The sequence below is a fragment of the Heteronotia binoei genome, chromosome 17, assembly GCF_032191835.1.
Source record: "Heteronotia binoei isolate CCM8104 ecotype False Entrance Well chromosome 17, APGP_CSIRO_Hbin_v1, whole genome shotgun sequence".
Classification (NCBI taxonomy): Eukaryota; Metazoa; Chordata; class Lepidosauria; order Squamata; family Gekkonidae; genus Heteronotia; species Heteronotia binoei.
This window is the reverse complement of record NC_083239.1, coordinates 31,048,240-31,071,408: the sequence shown is the minus strand read 5'-3', so window position 1 is coordinate 31,071,408 and position 23,169 is coordinate 31,048,240. Positions and strand designations below refer to the sequence as shown.

Here is a 23,169-nt window from a genome sequence, read left to right as displayed (position 1 = left end):
ACAATACGAGAAAGGAAAGCAATAGAGTGGAGTGAGGGGGGGAAAAGGGTGAAAGCCAGGTTGGTTCACTTATCATGGTTTATTCTGCATGAAAGCCATGTAGGTTCACTTAAGATGGTTTCTTCCAGGACTTCAGTATTTGAAAAAACACAGTCCTGTTTCTCTGTGATATTAGTTCTCAAGTATAGTTTTCTTGATCCAGTCTTCATATGTGGAAATGTCCATGTAGACCCCAGGTTTGGTGCTGGTGGCACAAGGGACATCTCCCCAAGACACCACGCCTTGGAGCTTGCCATCGCAAACAAGGGGTCCCCCGGAGTCTCCCTATATTGGCAATCAGGAAAAGACCACTCTTAATTCAGGATCAGTTGCACACAGACTAGCAGCCCAATCCAGTGCATGTGGGCTGAGACCTCAATCAGAATGGATTCAACCAAGCTTATTCCTCCATGTGTGTAGAGGGCTATTTTGGACTCCTGAAACTGTACCAGGTCTTTTGAAGGACTATCCTACTTTGCTAAATAATAGATCAGGAGAAAGCATGGACAACATTTCAGTTGTCTGACTGAGGTAAACTGTTATGGTTCCTCAAATGATGACATCAAACAATGCTGGGACCACGGAGATTTTGCAACCAGGAAATAGCAAGAAAAATACTCTCTGTGTAAAGAAACAATATCAAAATATAATTACAATCATATCATTCTTCAATTCCACAATACATTATAGTAACAGCAATATAAATTCCCAGTGACAAAAATACCATCCGAAGCACACAACTTCGCTACTGTTCATGAGATGATGCAATATTCACTAAAAATACAGTCCAACGATGACGCAAAACCAGTCAATTCTCGTTTCTGATCTGTGTGATCCTTCCTCTGGGACCATCTTATTTATTTTTAGGTGCAGTAGCCTGATGGTGCCTTATTTAATTACAATTCACTGTTTTCCAGGCTTTCTCTAATTTCCTTATTCAGAACGCTGCTGCCATTTTTCCATCTATCAGCAATGAAATGCTGAAATGAAATGCTGAGATGGAAAATGGCAGCAGCGTTCTGAATAAGGAAATTAATTAGAGAAAGCCTGGAAAACAGTGAATTGTAATTAAATAAGGCACCATCAGACTACTGCGTCTGCACCTAAAAATAAATAATACAGTCCCTGAAGAAGGATCACATGGATCCGAAACAAGACTGCACTAGTTTTGCACCATCATTGGCTGAGTAATAGGAATCAGAGAGTGAGTATAAATGGGCAGTCTTCTCAGTGGAGGACGGTAAGTAGTGGGGTGCCACAAGGCTCGGTACTGGGTCCCATGCTCTTTAACTTGTTCATAAATGATTTAGAGTTGGGAGTGAGCATTGAAGTGGCCAAGTTTGCGGATGACACTAAATTGTTCAGGGTGGTGAGAACCAGAGAGGATTGTGAGGAACTCCAAAGGGATCTGTTGAGGCTGGGTGAGTGGGCGTCAACGTGGCAGATGCGGTTCAATGTGGCCAAGTGCAAAGTAATGCACATTGGGGCCAAGAATCCCAGCTACAAATACAAGTTGATGGGATGTGAACTGGCAGAGACTGACCAAGAGAGAGATCTTGGGGTCGTGGTAGATAACTCACTGAAAATGTCAAGACAGTGTGCGTTTGCAATAAAAAAGGCCAACGCCATGCTGGGAATTATTAGGAAGTGAATTGAAAACAAATCAGCCAGTATCATAATGCCCCTGTATAAATCGATGGTGCGGTCTCATTTGGAGTACTGTGTGCAGTTCTGGTCGCCGCACCTCAAAAAGGATATTATAGCATTGGAGAAAGTCCAGAAAAGGGCAACTAGAATGATTAAAGGGCTGGAACACTTTCCCTATGAAGAAAGGTTGAAACGCTTGGGACTCTTTAGCTTGGAGAAACGTCGACTGCGGGGTGACATGATAGAGGTTTACAAGATAATGCATGCGATGGAGAAAGTAGAGAAAGAGGTACTTTTCTCCCTTTCTCACAATACAAGAACTCGTGGGCATTCGATGAAATTGCTGAGCAGACAGGTTAAAATGGATAAAAGGAAGTACTTCTTCACCCAAAGGGTGATTAACATGTGGAATTCACTGCCACAGGAGGTGGTGGCGGCCACAAGCATAGCCACCTTCAAGAGGGGTTTAGATAAAAATATGGCGCAGAGGTCCATCAGTGGCTATTAGCCACAGAGTGTGTGTGTGTGTGTGTGTGTGTGTGTATATATATATATATATATATATAAATTTTGCCACTGTGTGACACAGAGTGTTGGACTGGATGGGCCATTGGCCTGATCTAACATGGCTTCTCTTATGTTCTTATGTATTTCATGAATGCTGCATCACCTCATGGACAGTAGCGAAGTTGTGTGCTTCGGATGGTATTTTTGCCCCTGGAAATTTATATTGCTGTTACTATGTATTGTTGTATTGAAGAATGATATTATTGTAATTATATTTTGATATTGTTTCTTTACACAGAGAGTATTTTTCTTGCTATTTCGTGGTTCCTCAAATAGCATTACTTATTTTTATATCTTGCTTTTTTCCCCAATAGGGACATAGAACAGGTGACTACACTATTTTCCCCACCTCCATTTTATCATTACAACAAAAACTCTGTTAGAGCTTGACAGAGTCCCAGCAATGAGGGAATTCGAACCTGAGTCTTCTAGGTCCTAATCCAATATTCCAACCAATACTCAGTGCCGGCAGGTTCTCCTTCAGCTGCCACAGAAAGAGGGCCTTTTCACCACCTTCCTTGGACCCAGTTCTTCTTTTCTGTCTCGCCTCCTCCCCTTCGAAACAGAAGTTTTCTTCTCTTTTCTTCTCTTTTTGTTCTTAATTTTACCAGAAAACAGAACTTTTCCAATAATGAAGCATTTCCACTATGGCCTTGGCATCCTGTTATCCCACAATTAACTTTATGAAGAACTAAAAGAAAATGCTAGATAGCACCAGTATTGTCTGATTGTTTTAATGCCTATTTGCTATGGGTTGAACAATTAGGGATGCCATCCTCCAGGTGGGACTTGGGGATCCCCAGGAATTATAGTTCACCTCCAGATTGCAGAGATCAGTTCCCCTGAAGAAAATGGTTGCTTTGGAGGACAAGGTTGCCAATCCCCAGATGAAGGCAGGGGATCCCCCCCTTTGGAGGCCCTCCCCCCATTTCAGGGTCATCAGAAAGTGGCGGGGGAGGGAAATGTCAGCTGGGCACTCTCTATGGAGACTGATTCCCATGGGGTATAATGGAGGATTGATCCACAGGTATCTGGAACTCTGGGGAGGCTGTTTTTTGAGGTGGAAGCACTGACTTTGCAGCATAGCATCCAGTGCCTCTCCCCAAAATACCCTCCAAGTTTCAAAAGAATTGGACCCCCTGTGAGCCCCAAAAGAAGCTGCCCCTATCCTTCATTGTTTCCAATGGAGGAAAGGCATTTAAAAGGCGTGCAGTCCCTTTAAATGTGATGGTCAGAAGTCCCTTTGGAGTTCAGTTATGCTTGTCGCAACTTTGCTCCTGGCTCCACCCCCAAAGTCCCCAGGTATTTCTTGAATTGGACTTGGCAACCCTAGAAGGTGGACACTATAACACTGTTCTCCACTGAGGTCTCTGCTCCCCCCAGGCTCCATCCTCAAGTCTCTAGCAGTTTCCCAGCCTAGATCTGGCAACCCTCCCCACCCCCATCCCCTGCCAATGGCTAGGGGGGACCTGGCAGCCTTAAGTCCAAGTCATGGAGACTTACTTGTTTACATGGATGTTGCTCCATTTAAGACATTTACATTTAAATTAAATAATTTGATTAAAAGCCTCTAGTGTTCAGTATAGCTGGTTTATAGTACAAATTCCACATCAAAGGAATGTAAATTCTAGGCTGAGGCACCTGTATTCCGTCATAGGCTTGGGTTATGCAAAGCTGATTAAACTGCCTAGTAAAAAGCTGATTCATCCACCATTTTTAAATGTTTAAGTGAGGTGACCTGCCATCTCCAGTGGATTGGCACGTTGAGCTCATTTGATGAATGTTTTGCTATGGATTACAGCTTCTTACAGCCTATTGGGATATGACGGCCACTCCTTCCCCACTTATCCACCAGTAGGTGACTGACGTCTTGTTAGCAACGGTTGACAAAACAATTGCATTTGCAGTGAGCCCTAACAGAAATCCTTGCAGAACCGACTGTCAAGTTTCTAGCTCTCTGTGATCATTGCTATAGGTCTGTCTGCACATTTTTACAAGCAATTTTTACAGAATCTGGTGCACATGTGGCTGTGGATGGTTCAAGGGATGCCTGATGGATAATGCTGCCCTAATCTAGCAAAACAGATTATTTCACAGAAGCAGTTTTCCTCCCATATGGCTGATATTGACACACATTAGTGTGTTCATCCAGACTACATTGAACTGTCATCTTTTGGTGCAGATGACTACTAGGTGTTACACATGCCCAGTTGTTAGCAAGTAAAACTAGATTGGGGCCTATATGAAGGAGGAGGAGAGTAGATTTACACCCTGCCCTTCACTACCCAAAGAAGTCTCAGAGCGGTTTACAATCTCTGTTCCCTTCCCCTCGCCACAACAGACACAGGCCGTGAGGTAAGTGGGGTTGAGAGAGCTCTGAGAGAAACTGCTGTTAATCAGAACAGCTCTGAGGGAGTTATGACTGACCCAAGGTCACTCCAGCAGTTGCATGTGGAGAAGTGGGGATTCAAACCCTTTTCTCCCAGATAAGAGTCCACGCACTTAACTACTACATCAAACTGGCTCGTAAGTACAACTAGGGCTGCCATGTCCCCATGGCCATGAGTAGCAGATGTGGAGGTAGAGTAGCCAGATCCAATCTGGGGAACTCCTGGAGATTTGGGGAAGGAGCCTGGGAAAGCCAAAGGTCTCAGTGGGGTACAATGGCACAGAGTCCACCCTCCAAGGTATTCATTTTCTCCAGAGGAACTGATCTCTCTAGTTTGGAGATGAGATGTAATTCCAGGGGATCCCCAGTCCTACTTGGAGGCTGGCATCCCTAACTGGACGGGAGCCATTCAAGTTCAATACTGTCACTAAACCTCAATCCAAAAAGTGTCTGAGAGGGAACCTGTTATGGAAAACATCTGGCAGATGGCTAGAGCCCCATAGAAGGCAATGGGAAGTCTTGTGTCACGGCTAAGGAATGAAGCCGCTCCACTTTCCCAAAAAAAGAGCCAAATATCAACGTCACATGCTCCAGGGTGTTACTGATGCTACTTATCTCATTCCTCATTTTATGGGATGTTAATGGAGTGTTAATAGCTCGGGAAGAGGTGTAAATAGTTGCTAAACAGGGCTTAATGATACAGTAACAAGACTGGAGCTTTTGCTATCATGCCTGTTGCCACATGTTAGTAGTAATTCTCACTGTTTGGGCTAAAGTGAATGTTTTGATTTTAAATAGGTTGTGACTGGGCTTCCCATGTGAGGCAGTAGCACATTAGTTGTTGAGGGGACTTGCATGGGACTCTGATTCAGATAAACTCCATGTATATTATCCTAAAAACTGACCTTACCTCACAGGAGTCTGTGCCTCCCTCTAAGGCGGCAGCACATACCATTTTCCTGCTCACTTGACCTGGGTATTCAGCCTCACACTGATGGTGAGAGACTATCTTGACATTTGCACAGTAAAGGACCAGGGGGACATGGCCTGGAAAAGAAGACATCATTATTTTGGTCATACTTCATTATATCTGTCCTTCAAAAGGATGCTCACCAAATTCTGGCTCAGAACATACACTATTATGCATCTGTGACAGAGAAGCCCAGTGCAATACTCACTTATCTGTTTAAATATGTATATCCCACTTTTCTTCCTGTGGAGACACCAGAGTGGCTTACATCATTCTACCCAGTTTCTCCTCATAACAACCCAGTAAGGTAGAATAGGCTGACGGGGAATGATTGGTAGAAAGTTACTCAGAGTGAGCTTCAAGGCCAAAAGCCTGACCACACGTTAACATTTTTCTCCTATCCTCTCCAGATCCTGAAAATCAGAGCGTTTTCAGAAAGAATGTGGTAGAGGATCTCCTCAGTTTCCTGTGCAAAAGGAAGAATAGGTGCAACTAATGCATGTAACCCTTTTTGCCTTAAAAAGTCCAGGTTAGTGGTTACACCACTGTGGATGCCCTACTCAAAACCTGAACACCACTTAAAAAGGTAAAGGTAGTCCCTTGTGCAACAAGCAACAGTCGTTTTCAACTCTGGGGTGACATTGCTTTCATGTTTTCACGGCAGACTTTTTTTTTTTACAGGGTGGTTTGCCATTGCCTTCCCCAGTCATCTACACCACTTAAACCACTTTTATTTAATGGCAAACTGCAGATAGACCACACTGGACACTTGGTGAGGTCTCTCATTTTCACAAGCTCTGAGAAGCTACTTTTCCTCACTGCCACAGAAGGAGAAAACCCTCAAGCATTGCAGAACAAAATGTGCTCCAAAACACGGTCACTCTTCAGACAACTTCCCTTCTAATTCTCCAGAGGCTTTTCTCAGCTGGAACTCCGAAATTCTCTATTCCCTCAGGCAAAAAGCAGCTCAGCTTCCGCTCTTTCCCTCTCTTGGTGTTAACCCCTATTTATCAGTCCTCTTGTCATCTCATCATTAACCCAGTCTGTGCAGAAATTACCTCCCTCTATATTTCTAATCCATGACCCACTATGCAGGTGAAAACATGCCACAGACCTTTTAATAATTTTACAAGCCTTATATAATGCACTGTTTTATGGATATGTTCTGTTTTTTGCTATCTTGACAAAACCTATTGCTTTATTATAGCATGATCCAAACAGATAAACTTAATTGCTGACTTGCTAATGCAGAGAACCACTCTCTTAAAAACTTCAGCCTTGCTTGGCGGATCTTGAAGAACAATTTAACTCCAAAGGAAATTCTGGCCATCACATTCAAAGGAATCGCACACCTTTTAAATGTCTTCCTTCGACCGGCAATAATGGATAGGGGAGCCTTCTTTTGGAAATGCTAGAATTGGATCCCCTGGTCCAATATTTTTGAAACTTGGAGGGGGGGTTGAGGAGAGGCATTGGATACTATGCTGAAAATTTGGTACCTCTACGTCAGAAAACAGTCCCCTCCCCAGAGCCCCGGATACCTGCAGATCGATTCTCCATTATACCCTATGGGAATTGGTCTCCATAGGGAATAATGAAGTGCCCAACAGACATTTCCCTTGCCTCCCCTCACTTTCTGATGACCCTAAGGCAGGGGGAGGGCCTCCAAACAGGGGGATATCCTGCCCCTACCTGGGGATTGGCAACCCTATCCCCAACACACAGCTGTTCAATGGACCGTGTTTCTAAGGACAGCCTATCGGAAGGAGGGAAAGAAGGGGGGCAGTTAAAGATAGTCTGGCTGGGAAGGAGAGAAGGAAGGAAGAAAAGAGGAGATGCTATGAAGACTTTCAGGGCAGGGAAGAACAGATAATGGAGGAGAGGGAAATGAGATGACCCATTGCAAGTACTTGCAGTTTCCCCATTTTTATCTACATTTTTTTGTACATATAGTACAACCAGACCTAAGTGTTGTTGCTATTAAGGCTGCCAACTCTGCCTTGGGAAATTCCTGCAGATTTGGAGCAGTACCTGGGGAGGGAGCTTATTGGAGATATGATACCAAAGAGCAGGGGTGGCCGAATTGAGGCTTGGGAGCCACATGTGGCTCTTTCACACATATTGTGTGGTTCTCAAAGCCCCCACCACCCCATCAGCCAGTTTGGAGAAGGCATTTGTCTCTTTAAATCACTTCAGCAATCCAAGCCAGCTGGAGAATGCATTTAAAGTTGCTTTCTTTCCACCTTTCCTTCCCCCCTCTCTATTTGGTCTTCCTTCCTTCGACTCTTAAACATCTGGCATTCCTGTCTTGCGGCTCTCAAACCTGATGTTTGTTCTATATGGCTCTTACATGAAGCAAGTTTGGCCATCTCTGCCATAGAGTTTGCTCTCTGAAGCTGCCATTTTATCTAAGGGACCTGACTGGGTCTTGTAGCCTGGAAGTCATTTGTAACCCAGGGGAACGTCAGGCTCCATGGCATTGCATCTTGCTGAGGCTCCTCCCCAAACCCTGCCCTCCCCAGGCTCCACCCCCCAAATCTCCAGGTATTTTCCCACTCTGGCAACCCTATTCTAAATAGGATACCTCTTTTTTTGATAGCTGAATATAAGAGAAGCCAACATAGTGTACATACTTTGAGCATTTATAGGAGCACCCCATCCTGATACCAAACACATTTTTCCAGGGCTTGCTCTCCAGGAAGACAGTCCCAAGGGCTGTACATAGCAGTTCAGCCTTGCTGGGGTCATCAGTTTCAGCAGCATGAGATCGTTGCTGTGGGTTGAGTGATTGAATCCAGGATGAACAATAGCTTTGATCACATGTTTATATTGTTCCGTCCCATCATAACAATCCAGGTTTCTTTCTCCAAGCCGGACGTGGATAAGTCTGCGAAGGAAGCAATGCAGGTGGAAATTTGCCCTGGACTGTAGATTGTTGGCTCTGATCAAAGAGCTTGGAGCAGAGTGAGGATAGAGATTTGGGGCACTGTTCTGTTCAGTTTCAGTTTTGGGACTGAGCATTTCCCCCCTTGTTTCCCTCTCTTTTTAATATATATATTTTTATTTTCTCAAAAAGAAATAGGTATACAGAAAGGGAAAAAAGGGGTAAAGGGGAAACAAAAAATCAAGAATAAGGTTTTAGATATATTATTTACACACAAGGACAATTAAAATATTTTAATATTTATCTTTCATTTATTTTAATATTTAATATTTCAAGTATGAGAACATATAATATAGAAACATAATCTCAGTATTCAATAATATTTTCTCTCACACACACAATTTTAATTAGACTGCATCAACCAGTGTTTGATAGACTGCATTAGCTGATTTACTTGAAATTGCAGATTATACTATATTCTATGATTGCTATAATTATACTATAGCCAAAAGAAATAGACAAGGTATTTCAATGATATTTCAGAAAAAAATACAATAAGCAGTTAAAGAAAATGACATTTTAATATTAATTTCAAGCCTTCATTTTAATCTAAACATAACTATGGCCATACATGGCCATAATTTTATAGATCTTACTCTTACAGACTATGTTGGATAAATAATAAACTATTAAATAGGAAAATTAGATCTACACTAAGTATTCCCCCCATCATTTCCTTCTCTAAAAACAAACAAAATTTAAAAAGACATTTGGTTGACTATCCCATTTGAATTTTCTTTTCTTTTTTTTACCACACCTAACAAGTTTACAGGATTCTATTTCTCTTTCTTCCCTCAAAAACAGGGCTGACAACTTGGGAATTTCTTGGAGATTTGAGGGGGGAATCCAGAGTGGGCAAAGTTTGGGGTGGGAGCTCAGGAGGGATTTGATGTCATACAGACTACCCTCCAAGCCACCCATTTTCTCTAGGGAAACTGATAAATGTAGCCTGGAGACCAGTCGTAATTCATGGAGGTTGGCAACTATGTTCAGAAATCAGCCCGTCAAGCACTCTTTTTTAAAAATTCTACAAAAACTTTTATTTCAGGCTGTACTTCCCACCCCACTTGATATAGGGATGACAGTCCCCAGGTGGGTAAGTAATCAAAGAGATACAATGGAACAAGGCAATGCAAAACAAAGAAATAACCATGTATGAATTTAATTGATTTCGCAGTAACAGCTGTTCCTCCCCCAGGCTTCTGCTTTCCCTAGATCAGGTGATTGATTCCCCACCAGTTGCTATGTGACTGCATTGTGACCCACAGCTCCCTCCAGTTTCCCCTGCATCTTCTTGATCTCTAAAAAAAAGATCAGGAAGACGTGGGGTGATGATTAAAGGTTTGGAATACTTTCTCTATGAAGAAAGATTAAAATGCTAGGGGCTCTTTAGCTTGGAGAAACGTCGACTGCGGGGTGACATGATAGAGGTTTACAAGATTATGCATGGGATTTAGAAAGTAGAGAAAGAAGTCCTTTTCTCCCTTTCTCACAATACAAGAACTCGTGGGCATTCAATGAAATTGCTGAGCAGTCAGGTTAAAACGGATAAAAGGAAGTACTTCTTTACCCAAAGGGTGATTAACATGTGGAATTCACTGCCACAGGAGGTGGTGGCAGCTACAAGCATAGGCAGTGTCAAGAGAGGATTGGATAAAAATATGGAGTAGAGGTCCATCAGTGGCTATTAGCCACAGTGTGTGTGTGTGTATTTTGGCCACTGTGTGATACAGAGTGTTGGACTGGATGGGCCATTGGCCTGATCCAACATGGCTTCTCTTATGTTCTTATGTAAATTGGAGGGAGCCGTGAGTCAAAATGTGGCCGTGAAGAAAGAGGTGGAGAATCAATCGCTTGATCTAAGGACAGCAGAAGCCCGGGAGCAGAGCAACTGCTATTGCGGAATTGGTATAAAAGTAATTCAAAAGAAATTGTTACAAAATTTTTGAAGAAATGCAAAGAAATTCATTAAAGTTTTACAATATTAGTTAAGTCAAGTCTATCTTTGACAAAAGCAATCTTTCTTTAACAGTAAAGTGCTTATACCAAAATGCAATTAATAGTCCATGAAATTATCTGTGTGCAAATGGAATCAGTAGAAGGACATCTTGACCACCACCTCAATGGAGCTGGTAGCTTATTAGTTCGTTTCAAGAGACCTTCTTCAGGGAAGGGTTAGCAATCGTCCTGTGTTTTCTTACCATTCCAAATATAGTCTACAAATATCACAAGCACAAATTCTTTAGAGAAAAATTCTCCTATTGATTCTATTCGCACACAGATAATTTAATGGACTACTAATTGCATTTTGGCACACTTTATTGTTAAAGAAAGATTGCTTTTGTCAAAGATAGGCTTGACTTAATATTCTAAAACTTTAATTTCTTATGAATTTCTACAATAATTTTGTAATGAATTCTTTTGAGTTACTCTCAGCTAATTCATACATGATTATTTCTTTGTTTTGCAGTTCCCAGTTGGTGGTGGGGGATCCCCCTGTTTGGAGGCTCCTGCCCACCCCCAGTCAGCTGGCCAGCAGGGGAAGCCCCACCCCCAAGAGTGACCACTAGCAGCCACCCCTCTCCCTCCCCTCCTGTGGAATTTAAAGAGCCCTCCAGCTGATCAGTGGGAACATGTAATTAATGGATACATTTGCCCCAAGATGCATCCCCAGATCAGGTCAACAGACATGGTCAAGGAGTCCTGTGATTCCAAGTATGCATGGTCCAGATTTGGACTGGGGCTTGGACATGCAACTGAAGCCTTCCCTCCAACATTTGTTTCTCAAGTTGAAACAGCCCCAAGGAAGTGGCTATTTGCCCCACCAAAGAAACTAAACCTGTACTGATTAGTTACACATTCCGTTCCCCTACTGGGGAAATAGCATCCCTCTAGCACCATTTCCAGTTGAATAAATGGTATCGGAGGTGGTCTAAACCCTTTCTTTTTGCATACTGTGGTTCCAGTCTGAAATGGGTCCAAACTACCATGGAAAACACTGATCTCCCACACCAAATCTGTTGATCCAGCTCAGGGACATATTTGGGGAAATGTTTAGGACATCGATCCAACCTACCTCACAGATTTATTATGACTCAGAGGAAGGAAGAACAATGTAAAACTGCCCTGAGTTGCTTGGAGGAAGTGTTTCAGGCAGAATGCCTAAATAACTTCATTTGATTAAATTTATACCCTTGTCTCAGTCCTCCCTTCACCTCCATCTCTTCCCCTTATATATACATTGTTAAAACTGAAATTGTTAGGCCTGGGAAATTCTTGGAGGTTTGAGGGAGCAGGGACCTCTAAGGGGATGTGGTATCACTCTTTCCATTTCCACCCTCCATTTTCTCCAGAGGAATAGATCTCTAGTCTGGAGAGCAATCATAACTCCAGGAAAACTCTAGGTCCTACCTGTTATTCATTGACCCTTCCCTATTTCCCTTTAAATCAAAGCTATTTCATCCCATTTGAACCATCTGAATCCACCCAACCTCTGCAGTCATCTTGAGGAGCCCTATTTTAAGTGCCCCCTCCATCTGAGGACAGATGGGTAGCACTTTGAAAAATCCAACTGTGACACCAGACTTATGGAATTCCACCCCCAGAAAGATCCATCTGTCCCTCTGTCATTGTCTTCTCCATCAGATAAAAACGTATCTATTTCACCTGTTGTTCCTTCACCGACCTTTCTTCTTGTCTGTGTTCTAACTGTGCATGTGTTTTGCCTAACTGCAGTTTTTAATTGTGTGTGAGTGTGTGTGTAAAATCTTTTAATATTTTGATAGTTAGTTGCCCTGGGAACCCAACAATGGATTTAAAGGCAGCATAAAAATATTTTAAATAAATAAAACAAATAAATAAAATGTTGTCATCCCTGCCCACCCCAGAGAAACCACAAGCATACATGCTCACCTTCATTCTTCCCTGTGTCCACCTACCCATTTTTGCAGTGAGCTGCTGTGAGTACCCACTTCCGATCTAGGAGGATGGCACCGCAGTAGAAAGAGAAGGCTTTGTAGACAGCCGCTTGCCATGGCTGAGAGTAGGGAACGCAGGGGTGTCCCTTCGGTGGCGAGCCACTCTTGGCAAGTACTTAAAAGCAACCAGTTATGAGTAGAAACATGAGTCAGTGATTAATTTTCTCCAGAGCCTTTTTTTTGTAGAAAAAAACCCACCAGGAATTCATTAGGGCACATCCCCTAACATCACCATTGCTTCACACAGGGCTTTTTTAAAGAAAAGGCCCAGCAGGAACTCATTTGCATTTTAGGCCACATTCCCTGACGCCAAGCCAGCAGGAACTGTGTTCCTGTGCGTTCCTGCTCACAAAAAGAAGCCCTGATTTTCTCTGTCTTTGAGATGAGATTACCCCCCACGCTGTAGCTTTCTTTTTAATCATGTCCCAGTTTTATATCATCTTTCATGGCTTTCACAGGCTTTTACTGCTTCCATGGGGAGTTCTGCTTCCATTATTGTTTTACAAGTTTTTCTTTGGCATTCTAAGCACAATTACACCCTTCTAAACCAACCGACTTCAGCTGATCTAGAAGGGCATAATTTGCCTTGACCTAGATAGCCCAAGCTAGCTCAATTTCATCAGATTTCTGAAGCTCAGCAGGCTCAGCCCTGGTCAGTATTTGGAGGGGAGTTCACCCAAGAAATCCAGGGTTGCTATGAAGAGGTAGGCAATAGCAAATTATGTCTGAACATCTTTTGCCTTGAATACCCTATGGGATTGCTATAAATCAGTTGTGACTTATTGACTCTTCATTGACTATTCCCTATTTTTCATAAAATCAAAGAATTTAAATTGGGGGGGGGGGGGCTTGCTTAGCACTGCACTGTGAAGCTTTAAGACCACTCCAGGTGGGTAGCCATGTTGGTCTGAAGCAACACAACAGAAGGTAGAGTCCAGTGGCACCTTTAAGACCAGCAACGTTTTATTCAAGGTATGAGTTTTCATGTGCATGCGTACTTCCTCAGATACTCAGAAATGGAAGATAATAGTTCAGACTTTTAGACAGAGGCTGAACAGCAAATTAGCGTGTAACATGCTGAAGATATTTTAAAATATGTGGAGACAAAATAAGAATAACATGTTAAGTTATACAGGGTTCACAGTTTTGAATTTAATTAAGGGGGGACAATAGTGAAGCAATAAATATGTCAAATAGGAGATAAATGGGTAAGAGAATCCTTTTCATTTGTGGGAAGTTTATGGAGACGCTCCATTCATCTCCTCTTAAGCACGATACCTATATCTTCATCACGTTACATGATAATTTGCTGTTCAGTCTATAAGTTTGAATGATTATCTTCCGTTTCTAGCTGAGGAAGTGTGCATGCACACGAAAGCTCAAACCTTGAATAAAACTTTTTTGGTCTTAAAGGTGCTGCTGGACTCTGACTTTGTTCTTGAAGACCACTGTTCTTGAGTTTCCATACAATGCTGTTCTGACAGTCCAGTTTGCTGAGGCTTTGAATTTTGTGACATTTTGTGTGGGGGGGGCGTTATCTCATTTAATAAGTTTCTTACTTGTTTGGAGAGTTTTATGTGATTGAATGATATATTTTACAGCACATGCTCAGTTGATTTTCAGACATACACTCAGATGAATCAGACTGATGAATCTCAATCAAATAAATGTATTTTACTTGTATGAGGTTGGATCCTATGACTGCCTGTCACTAATTAGGATCTTATGATATTCTTTATTAAGTCTTTCTCTAGGGGAGGATTCTATTAAGTCTTCCTCCAACAGAGAAAGACCATTTCTGGAGGGAGAAAAGATTCCTCAGATGGAAAAAAAAATCTTCCTTTGTTGAACGAGGTTTTTGCCCAGAACAAGACATGAATTCCCAGGGATGGCCACGTGGGCCACAGAGAACACCCTTCAGCAAACTGCTTTCTTCATTTAAGAGGTATATTCCTGACCCCAGCCTTCCCTCCTTTTTCATATACAAAGGTGTTGGCTTATAAAAGAATGACTGGTCAACATTTATGCCAATAAAATATGATGTGCATGAAGCCAGAAGTTATGGTCCTCCTGACCCTGCCTCTCCAGAAGGCAAGCATGTAGAGAGCCTCAGTCTGTGCAAGTGGATCACAGGGCAGGGTATCAGGTTCAAACCACAGGAGCCAAAATGCATGGAAAATGCAATGGCACCTGGGTTTTGGCTACTGTGTGATGCAGAGTGTTGGACTGGATGGGCAATTGGTCTGATCCAACATGGGTTCTCTTACGTTCTTATGAAACCCTCTATGCTGGTTCAGACCAAGACTTATATACCTTACAATGACAGGAACCAAAGCCTCTACACCTTTAATTTATTCTACCCTATAGAGCACAGGGCAGTAGACATGGCTCTTACTGGCTCCATTTTATTCTCAGCACATTCTTGTGAGTGAAGTAGGAGAGGGGGCCATAGTTCAGTGGTAGAATATCTGATTGGCACACAAAAGGTCCCAGGTTCAGTCCTCAACATCTCCACTTAAAAGGGATCTGGCAAAATACCTCTGCCTGAAACTCCAGAGCAGTGATACCCAACATAGTGCCCATAGGAGCCATGGGACCCATGACCAATACGTTTCTTGGTGCCCACTTCTTTCTCCCCCAGAGCATCTCTTCCTGGAAATAAAGAGTCAAACCTCACTGTGTTTCATATAATTGAAGTAGGAAGAGCTCAAACAGGAAACACCTATTCGGAAACAGCCTAATCTATCAACTTTTTTTGACTGAACTAAGCCCTTGTGGCATCCATTTTGTGATTTCCTCCCATGGCAGCCATTTTGTTGGACCATTCCCTGACTGTTCATAAAACTCCAAAACTGCCTATGAGTTCAACAAGTTGAGGGCTGCTTGGCCTAGAGCAGGGGTGGGGAACAGTGGCCCTCCAGATGGTTTTTGCCTACAACTCCCATCAGCCCCAGCCATTGGCCATGCTGGCCAGGGCTGATGGGAGTTGTAGCGAAAAAAACATCTGGAGAGCCACTGTTCCCCACCCCTGGCCTAGAGGAAACCAGGGCACATTCATTTGCACTTACATATCACACAAACTCTTACCCAATGAAGAAATCAAGAGCAAAATAACAGCATGGATGATCAAGGCTGTCATGGTGATGGACTGTGTCAGGTGATGTTTGGTACCCTGAAAAAGAAAAAAGAACATCAACTGGAATTTACTTCTGAGGTTGAAATCTCAGTATGATGCATTTAGAGCAGCAAGTTCTGGATTCCCTCCCTTACACACTGAATCACAGTTAAGACGCAGTGTTTTATAAAACATTTGAGAGTGTTCCAAGTGCTTTGCATACATTATCTAGCTGCAGTCCTTACTAACCACCTAGGAAGGTAGGTTAGGGGCTAAGAAAGCTGATCTTGCCTAAGTCCATCTGCTTTTTTGTGATAAATGGAAGATTCAAGCCAGTGACTTCCAAGTTTGCAGATTACAGTGCAATCCAAGTGAGTCTACTTGGAACTCTGCCCCAGGTACTTCAAGGGGGCTTACCCTCAGGTATGCAGTCATCACTTTGCAGCCAAGGTTTGTTTTTATGTCTCCCTGCAGCCAAGGTGGATCTTACCACTGCCTTCCAACAGGTTTTCCCCCAACTGGGAGAGACTTCCTTCAACAAGACTTTCCTCTCCCAGAGAAAGCCTTTTTCCACCAGAGTAATTTTCTACTGGAAGAAGCAAACGCAGCAAAAAAAAGAGCAAGATTTGAGGTCTGGTCCCACTTTAAAGACCAACAAGATTTCTAGGGTCTACGTTTTTGAGAGCTAAATCTCCCTTTGTCAAATGTGACTCCCGATGCCTTATGCCTGGAAATCTTGATATCTAACGGTGCTACTGGACCATTGCTATTCTGCCACAGCCCCACACAGCTTACCTACCCCAAATAAGCAAAAGAGTGTCATAGGATCCAGTTTAGCTGAAGGGAGGCATATATCCATACATTCTTAGCAATTACCTTACGCCATGGGGAGGGTGCCACAGTTCAGTGACAGCCTCTACTTTTGCATCCAGAAGGTCTTGGGTTCAAGCCCTCAGCTTCCTTGGGGTAAAAAATATTGGAAGAGGGTCTTACCGGATCCCAAGAGAGAAACTCCTTTCCTTCAGTATGGAGCTTCCAAAGCTGTCCTTTTACGCTGCAGAGGAGGGAAGAAAATCAGGTTACGCTGCTGCCTTGATGGATCTGGACTGTGGTGAACCCTGCAGAACTACGGCATTTCATTCTCAGGCCACTTTTAACCTGCTGGCGAGCCCAGCCCAGGGCAGGATGCTGGTTCTATTCATTGCCAGCCCTTAATGAAGGGGTAGCTGATGAAAGCCCTCTCTAATTACGCTGGCAATTGTTAATAACAAAGATGGTCTGGTTTTAGCATTCCCCATCGCGTCCTCAGAGTTACGTTATCTGACTTTGTCTTTTCTGCTGTTCTTTACAGTCATAAGGAGGGACCAATCAGTTGCTTTCTAACAAAAACAGCACTTAATGGCAACTCTTAGGTAACTGATGGATGGATCCTGGCCTGTGGTTGGAGGCTCAAGTTCCCTCCTGCCCTGCAGTGTCTTTTGTCAGCTGATGTGGTAGCTGTGGCCATTCCTCAAAACCCATGATTTGGCTGCAGTAAATCATGCTCCGATCACATCGCAGATTAGATTATTGTAAAGCACTCTCTGTGGGGGTGCCTTTGAAAACTGCTTGGAAACTTCAGTCGATCCAGAATATGTCCCCCAGGCAGATTGTTATCAGTGGCTAGATAACACAGTTCAAAGGCAGCATGGTATAGTGCAATCTTGTCAGATCTCAGAACCTACTTGAATGGGAGACCACCAAGGAAGACTCTGCAGAGGAAGGGAATGCAAACCACCTCTGCTTCCCCCTTTCCTCAAAGGCCCCTTGCTGGTGTTGCCTGAAGTTCGTTACGACTTGATGGAGCATATGTTTGTAGATACAGGGATCACATCACCCTTTTGATGAAAGCTCTATGTTGGCTGCCTCTTTATTTGTGATTACATTGTGAAGTTCTGGTTCTTACCAGTGAGACCCCAAATGGAGTGCTCAGAGAACCTCCTCCTCCGATATTGTTCAGCCCGCCAGTTCAAATTTTCTTCTTCAAGCCTTCCTTTCCGTGCATAGGTAAGGCAAGTGGCAACCAGAGGCAAGGCCTTTTCAGTGGTGGCACCTTGCCTGTGGAACACCCTCCTTGTGGCTTGCTTAGCACCTACCTGTTGGCACCAGATCAAAACATTTCTTTTTACAAAAGCTTTTATCTAAAGGGGTTCCGCCGTTTCATGTTCTACCCCTTGCCCAAGGCCTGTTTTATCAGTATTCTTCTAGTCTGTGTTGTTTGTTTTAGGTGCTTTTATACCCTTGCTTGTTGCTATTTATATTAAGTGACCTGGCTTGTTTTATTGGTGTGACTGGTTTTTATTGACATGTTTATTGCATTGGTTTTGTTTTATTGTTTGAACAGCTGTGAAGAGGCAACATACAGTTTTCCTTTCAAATACATAAATGGCATCTAGCAATAGACTGACAGCTGCCCATAGGCTGCACGCTCTGGGGAGAGGCAATCCAGTATCCAGCCAAAGGCATTAAGTTCTCTCAAAAGGGAGCTGTTTCCCCCCTCCTGCTGGAGCTGACTGAGGCTGCCGAAATTTTGGCCTTGGAGATTAGTAGACCCATGAGAACAGCAGAGTGGGAATCTGCTGAAAACATCACTGTCCTTCTTAAAGGACTTTTCTCCATTCTCTTTTTCCTCTCCTGTGTGTTTCTAGAGCCAGTTTGGTGTATTGGTTAAGTGTGTGAACTCTTGTCTGGGAGAACTGGGTTTGATTCCCCATTCCTCCACTTACAGCTGCTAAAATGGCCTTGGGTCAGCCATAGCTATCACAGGAGCTGTCCTTGAAAGGGCAGCTGCTGTGAGAGCCCTCTCAGCTTCACCCACCTCACAGGGTGCCTGTTGTGGGGGGAGAAGATATAGGAAATTGTAAGCCACTCTGATTCAGAGAGAAGGGCGGGGTATAAATCTGCAGTCTTCTTCTTCTGTTGGTTTTTTGGGGGGGAGAGGTCTGTTCCACGTGTGTTTTGTTCCCTGTAGAGGTCGATTTGATACTACATCTCATTGGCTGGGTACAAACGGGCAGCTCTGTGTGCATAAGAGGTGTCTCAAATTGCATTGCCCCAAAATGGAGTGAACAAATCACATGCTCCCACCTGAGGCACCTGTATGTCAAACAGGGGGCATTTTGGTGTGTTCATACGCTTGTTGCACACCAATCCCATTAGTGCAGTTTGGATTTCTTTTTTTCCTCTGACATTTTTTAGTAGCCATGTGCATATGCTCTCATCCACTCATCAGCAGTGATTAAAAAAAAAAATACTGCTGAGCACCTAGGTGGATTCACACCATCAATCTGCCTCACTTGAGTGCTCCCACAGTCAGACTACCACTTCCCAACTGGTAGCAATTTGAGCTCTCTCAGAGACATCAGAGGACGGGGTAAGTGTGAGAGTGGAATGGGCAGCAGCTGTGCCTGTCTGACCTTAACTTTTTAATCCTACCCAGGGGTGGAATTTTAGCAGGAGCTCCTTTACATATTAGGCCACGCACCCCTGATGTAACCAATACTTCAAGAGCGTACAAGACTCTTTTTTTGTAAGCTCTTGGAGGCTTAGCTACATCAGGTGGGTGTGGCCTAATATGCAAAGGAGCTCCTGATAGAATTCCACCCCTGGAAGTGCCTATGTCAGCTCAAATTGGCCATCTGAATCCAGCCTTTATATCTGGTGTAAAAACCTGCAGCAATGTCATTGATTCAGCCACTAGAGGGAGCAAAACGTGTGTAACAGAACCCCCCATGAGCAATAGGCCCTCCCAAGCAAGGAAAATGAGAATGTGGAAAAGACAGGGCCGGCTGTGGCACTAGTAACCTAGGTGATCGCCTAGGGCACCAGCCTTCTGGGGGTGAAGAATTGGGCACCCCGCCAGGCGACTCAGTAATGTTATCAGTGCGGGGTGCCAGACAGTCTAGGGAAAGACCAATATAACTTAAGCGTCCTTAAATCTTTGCAAGGTCTGTGGCTGGAGACAGAGTATTAAGACTTAGGTTGGAAATAAGTCAGCCCAGTGCTGAAAGATCTGCATTTCAGTTGGTCCAAAATGTGGCAACCAGGTTTTTGCTGAGGAAACAGGGAAAACATATTCCTCGTATTGAAAGGTCTACTATAATAATAATAATAATAATATAATAATAACTTTTATTTCTATCCCGCCCTCCCCGCCTAGGCGGCTCAGGGCGGCTAACAACAACTTACACGTTAACATAATAAAACTTTGAATTTAACAATTAAAATTAAACATATAAAAACCAGTCAGTTAAGTTAAAATACATAATTTACGTTACACTATATATATATAAATATATCTGGCAGCAATAAAACTGTTATGGCGCTGGTTCTGCCAGTTTAGATAATCTTATAGATGGCGGTTCTTTGTACCAGGCAACTCAGCAGTCAGTGTCATTATAGGCTTGTCTAAAAAGGGCGGTCTTGCAGGCCCTGCGGAACTGGTCGAGGTTCCGCAGGGCCCGCACTTCCTCCGGAAGCTGGTTCCACAGTGCAGACTAGGGTCACATATCTGTTTCCAGGCACAATTCAAAGTAGGGTTGCCAAGTCCAATTCAAGAAATATCTGGGGACTTTTGGGGGTGGAGCCAGGAGCAAGGTTGTGTCAAGCGTAACTGAACTCCAAAGGGAGTTCTGGCCATCGCATTTCAAAGGACCACACACATTATTTCCTCCACTGGAAATAATGGATAGGAGCACCTTTTGGGGCTCATAGAATTGGACCCCCTTGTTCAATCCTTTTAAAACTTGGGAGGGTATTTTGGGGCGAGGCACTGGATGCTATGCTGAAAATTTGGTGCCTCTACCTCAAAAAATAGCCCCCTCAGAGTCCCAGATACTCGTGGATCAATTCTCCATTATACCTTATGGGAATTAGTCTCCATAGGAATAATGGAGTGCTCAGCAGACATTTCCCTCCCCCCCCCACTCCCCCGGTTTCTGATACCCCGGAAGTAGGAGGAGAGCCTCCAAACCGGGGGATCCCCCGCCCCCACCTGGGGATTAGCAACCCAAATTCAAAGTGCTGATTCATACTTTTAAGGTCCTAAACAGCTCGGGGCCATAGCAGCTATGCACAAGATCTTTGTTATTTTTAAGTCCAAACTCCTATGCTTCAAAAAGGAATGTGCTGATTCATCATATTTAAAACAAAAAACTGGTAGATCTAGTTAGTAAGTCCTAACCTGGATGGGCCTGGCTAGCCTGATCTCATCTGCTAAGCAGGGTTGGCCCTGGTTAGTACTTGGATGGGAGACCATCAAGAAAGTGCAGGGTGGCTACGCAGAGGCAGGCAGTGGCAAACCACCTCTGAGCATCTCTTGCCTTGAAAACCCTTCAAGGTCGCTGTAACTGGGCTGTGACTTGATGACACTTTCCACCAGGTCCAGCAAAAATGCATCAAAATTACTTGAAATGCATTTCTGATTTCAGGCAATCAATGCAGCAGCCGCTGCTCCGTATCTACATGTTTATTCTTGGCTCTATGCTGCTCCTGGGGAAAAAGACATAAAGGCAGTCTTTGCTCTGTGTGATGGATGCCCTCTAGTGGCCTTTGCTTCACAATCTGCTTCTATTAATTAGAATTGCTGTTAACTCTCAAGCCCTGACCTGGATGTTCCAAACCAACCCAATTTCTTCAAATCTTAGAAGCTAAGCAGGGTCAGCCCTGGTTAGCACCTAGATGGGAGACCACCAAGGAAGCTGAAGGTTGTTACGCAGAGGGAAGCAATGGCTAACCAATTCTGAATGTCTCTTGCCTTGAAAACCCTACAACAGGGTTTTCATTTGTTATGAGGGCTGGATCTGACATAAATGAGACCTTATTGGGCTGACAAAGGAAGCTCTGGCTCTTTCCTTCCTTCCCCAGGGGACCAGAAGGGGGAAGACCCTCAGTCAATAGAAGGAAGAGAGGTAGCTCTGTTGTGGGATTGAAAGATCCTGGCAAAGCAAGCTCTGCCTCTCCCCTTTCCTCCCCAAAGGAGGAGCCTCAGCCAATGGAGAAAACAGGTTTTGCTCTGTAGCTCCTGGGTGTAGCTCCAGCTGTGCAGAGCAAGCTGTTATGCAGAAGGAAGCAAGAGAGAGGGAGAAGGAAGCAGATGACAGCCAGTTGCTTGGGGGCCTGATAGGAGCCCTCCAGGGGCCTGATTGGAGCCCTCAAACTGCATGTTTGACACCCCTGGGTCAAGATCCAGGTGAGCAGCTGTGTTGGTCTGAAGCAATAGAACAAAGTAGGAGTCCAGTAGCACCTTTAAGACCAACAAAGAGCTATATATCTCTGCTCACTGTTCCCCATTCCATTGTCTGATGAAGTATGCATGCATACGAAAGCTTACATTCTGAATAAAACTTTGTTGTGCTACTGGATTCCTTTGTCCTACAGGGTCAAGTTAGCTGCAACTTGATAGTGCTTTCCACCAGCAACATTAACTCCCCCAAAGCAGTTTCTCAGCCCTATAAATGAAGCCCTCTTTAGCTATCATGGCACAGATTGCACTGTAGGGACCCAGAGTCAAATGAAGTTTCCCAAGCATGTATCTTCCAAGTGGACAAAAGGAAGAGAGGGATACGGAGTTCATATCCCACAGACATAAGTACATGGAATACGTGGTGCACACCCACAAAACCTTATGCTCTATGAGCCAGCCTTGAGGCTGGCATGTGGATCAGACTCAGCCAGGAACCAACACAGAACTTGAGATTAACCCAAGACTTAAGATTTAATGAACAACTGGGAGATTTAACAAACCTCTGGGAGGAAAACAGAATTGGACCATTCTCCTCAAATATCTGCATTTTAAACTAGGTTACCAAACAGAAGTACTTTGGAAGAGAAATTACCATGCAGAATTCAAAGCTAAAGGATGTAGTTTGGCCAATAGCAGGGTTGGCCCTGCCAGTCCAGTAGGCAAACTAGGCGATTGCATAGGGTGCCAATCTTCTGGGGGCACCAAACTTGGCACCATTCATATGACTTGGTGACGTTATCTGTGCAGGGGGGGCAGAAGTTAGCCTTGCCTAGGGTCCCAGACAGTTCAGCCCTGGCTATTAGGTCAGTGGGCTTTGAAAGGGGATTAGACAAATTCAGGGGATTAGGTCTATCAACAGCTGTTAGCCTCAATGACTAAATCAGGGGTGACAAACAAACAAAGGTGGGGCTGGGCCATGCATGTCATAAAATGTAATTCCAGGTAGCAGAGATACAAACTTTAGAAAAGAACACAAACACAATAAGATATTTTGTTTCACTTTAAATACAAACATGCTTAAAACTATTGCAACATTTTGTTTAAAATGGAAAGGTGGGGGAATAGTGGGATTTGGCAATGGAATTTTTAAAAGAAAACATCAAGAAAAAGCACAAGGATCACGGCGGAAACTAGAAATGCTCTGAGACTAGGAAAACCTGAAATGGCTAGGCATTGGTGGTTTCCCATCCAAGTTCTAACCAAGGTTAACCCTGCTAAGCTTCCAAAATCTGATGAGA

The 23,169-nt window shown here is 43.7% G+C and overlaps 1 protein-coding gene across 1 annotated transcript; it reads right to left on the bottom strand.

Moving 5' to 3' along the window:
• Positions 1-104: 104 nt before the first annotated feature.
• On the bottom strand, positions 105-15,761 carry LOC132586053 (trypsin-like). Its single transcript, XM_060257989.1, has 5 exons — positions 15,621-15,761; positions 12,495-12,648; positions 8,246-8,499; positions 5,553-5,689; positions 105-324 (listed from the first exon to the last, which is right to left on the bottom strand). The coding sequence occupies exons 1-5, from the start codon at positions 15,724-15,726 to the stop codon at positions 172-174; spliced, it is 804 nt and encodes a 267-aa protein (XP_060113972.1). The 5' UTR covers positions 15,727-15,761; the 3' UTR covers positions 105-171.
• Positions 15,762-23,169: the final 7,408 nt, after the last annotated feature.

Coding starts and splice junctions, on each gene's coding strand:
- LOC132586053 (XM_060257989.1), bottom strand. CDS start 15,726: ATGTTCTTTTTTCTTTTTCAGGGTACCAAACATCACCTGACACAGTCC. Junction 8,500..12,494: donor GCAGCTCACTGCAAAAATGG/GTAGGTGGACAC, acceptor CTTCCTTCGCAG/ACTTATCCACGTCCGGCTTG. Junction 5,690..8,245: donor TGCTCCTATAAATGCTCAAA/GTATGTACACTA, acceptor CTTCTTTTCCAG/GCCATGTCCCCCTGGTCCTT.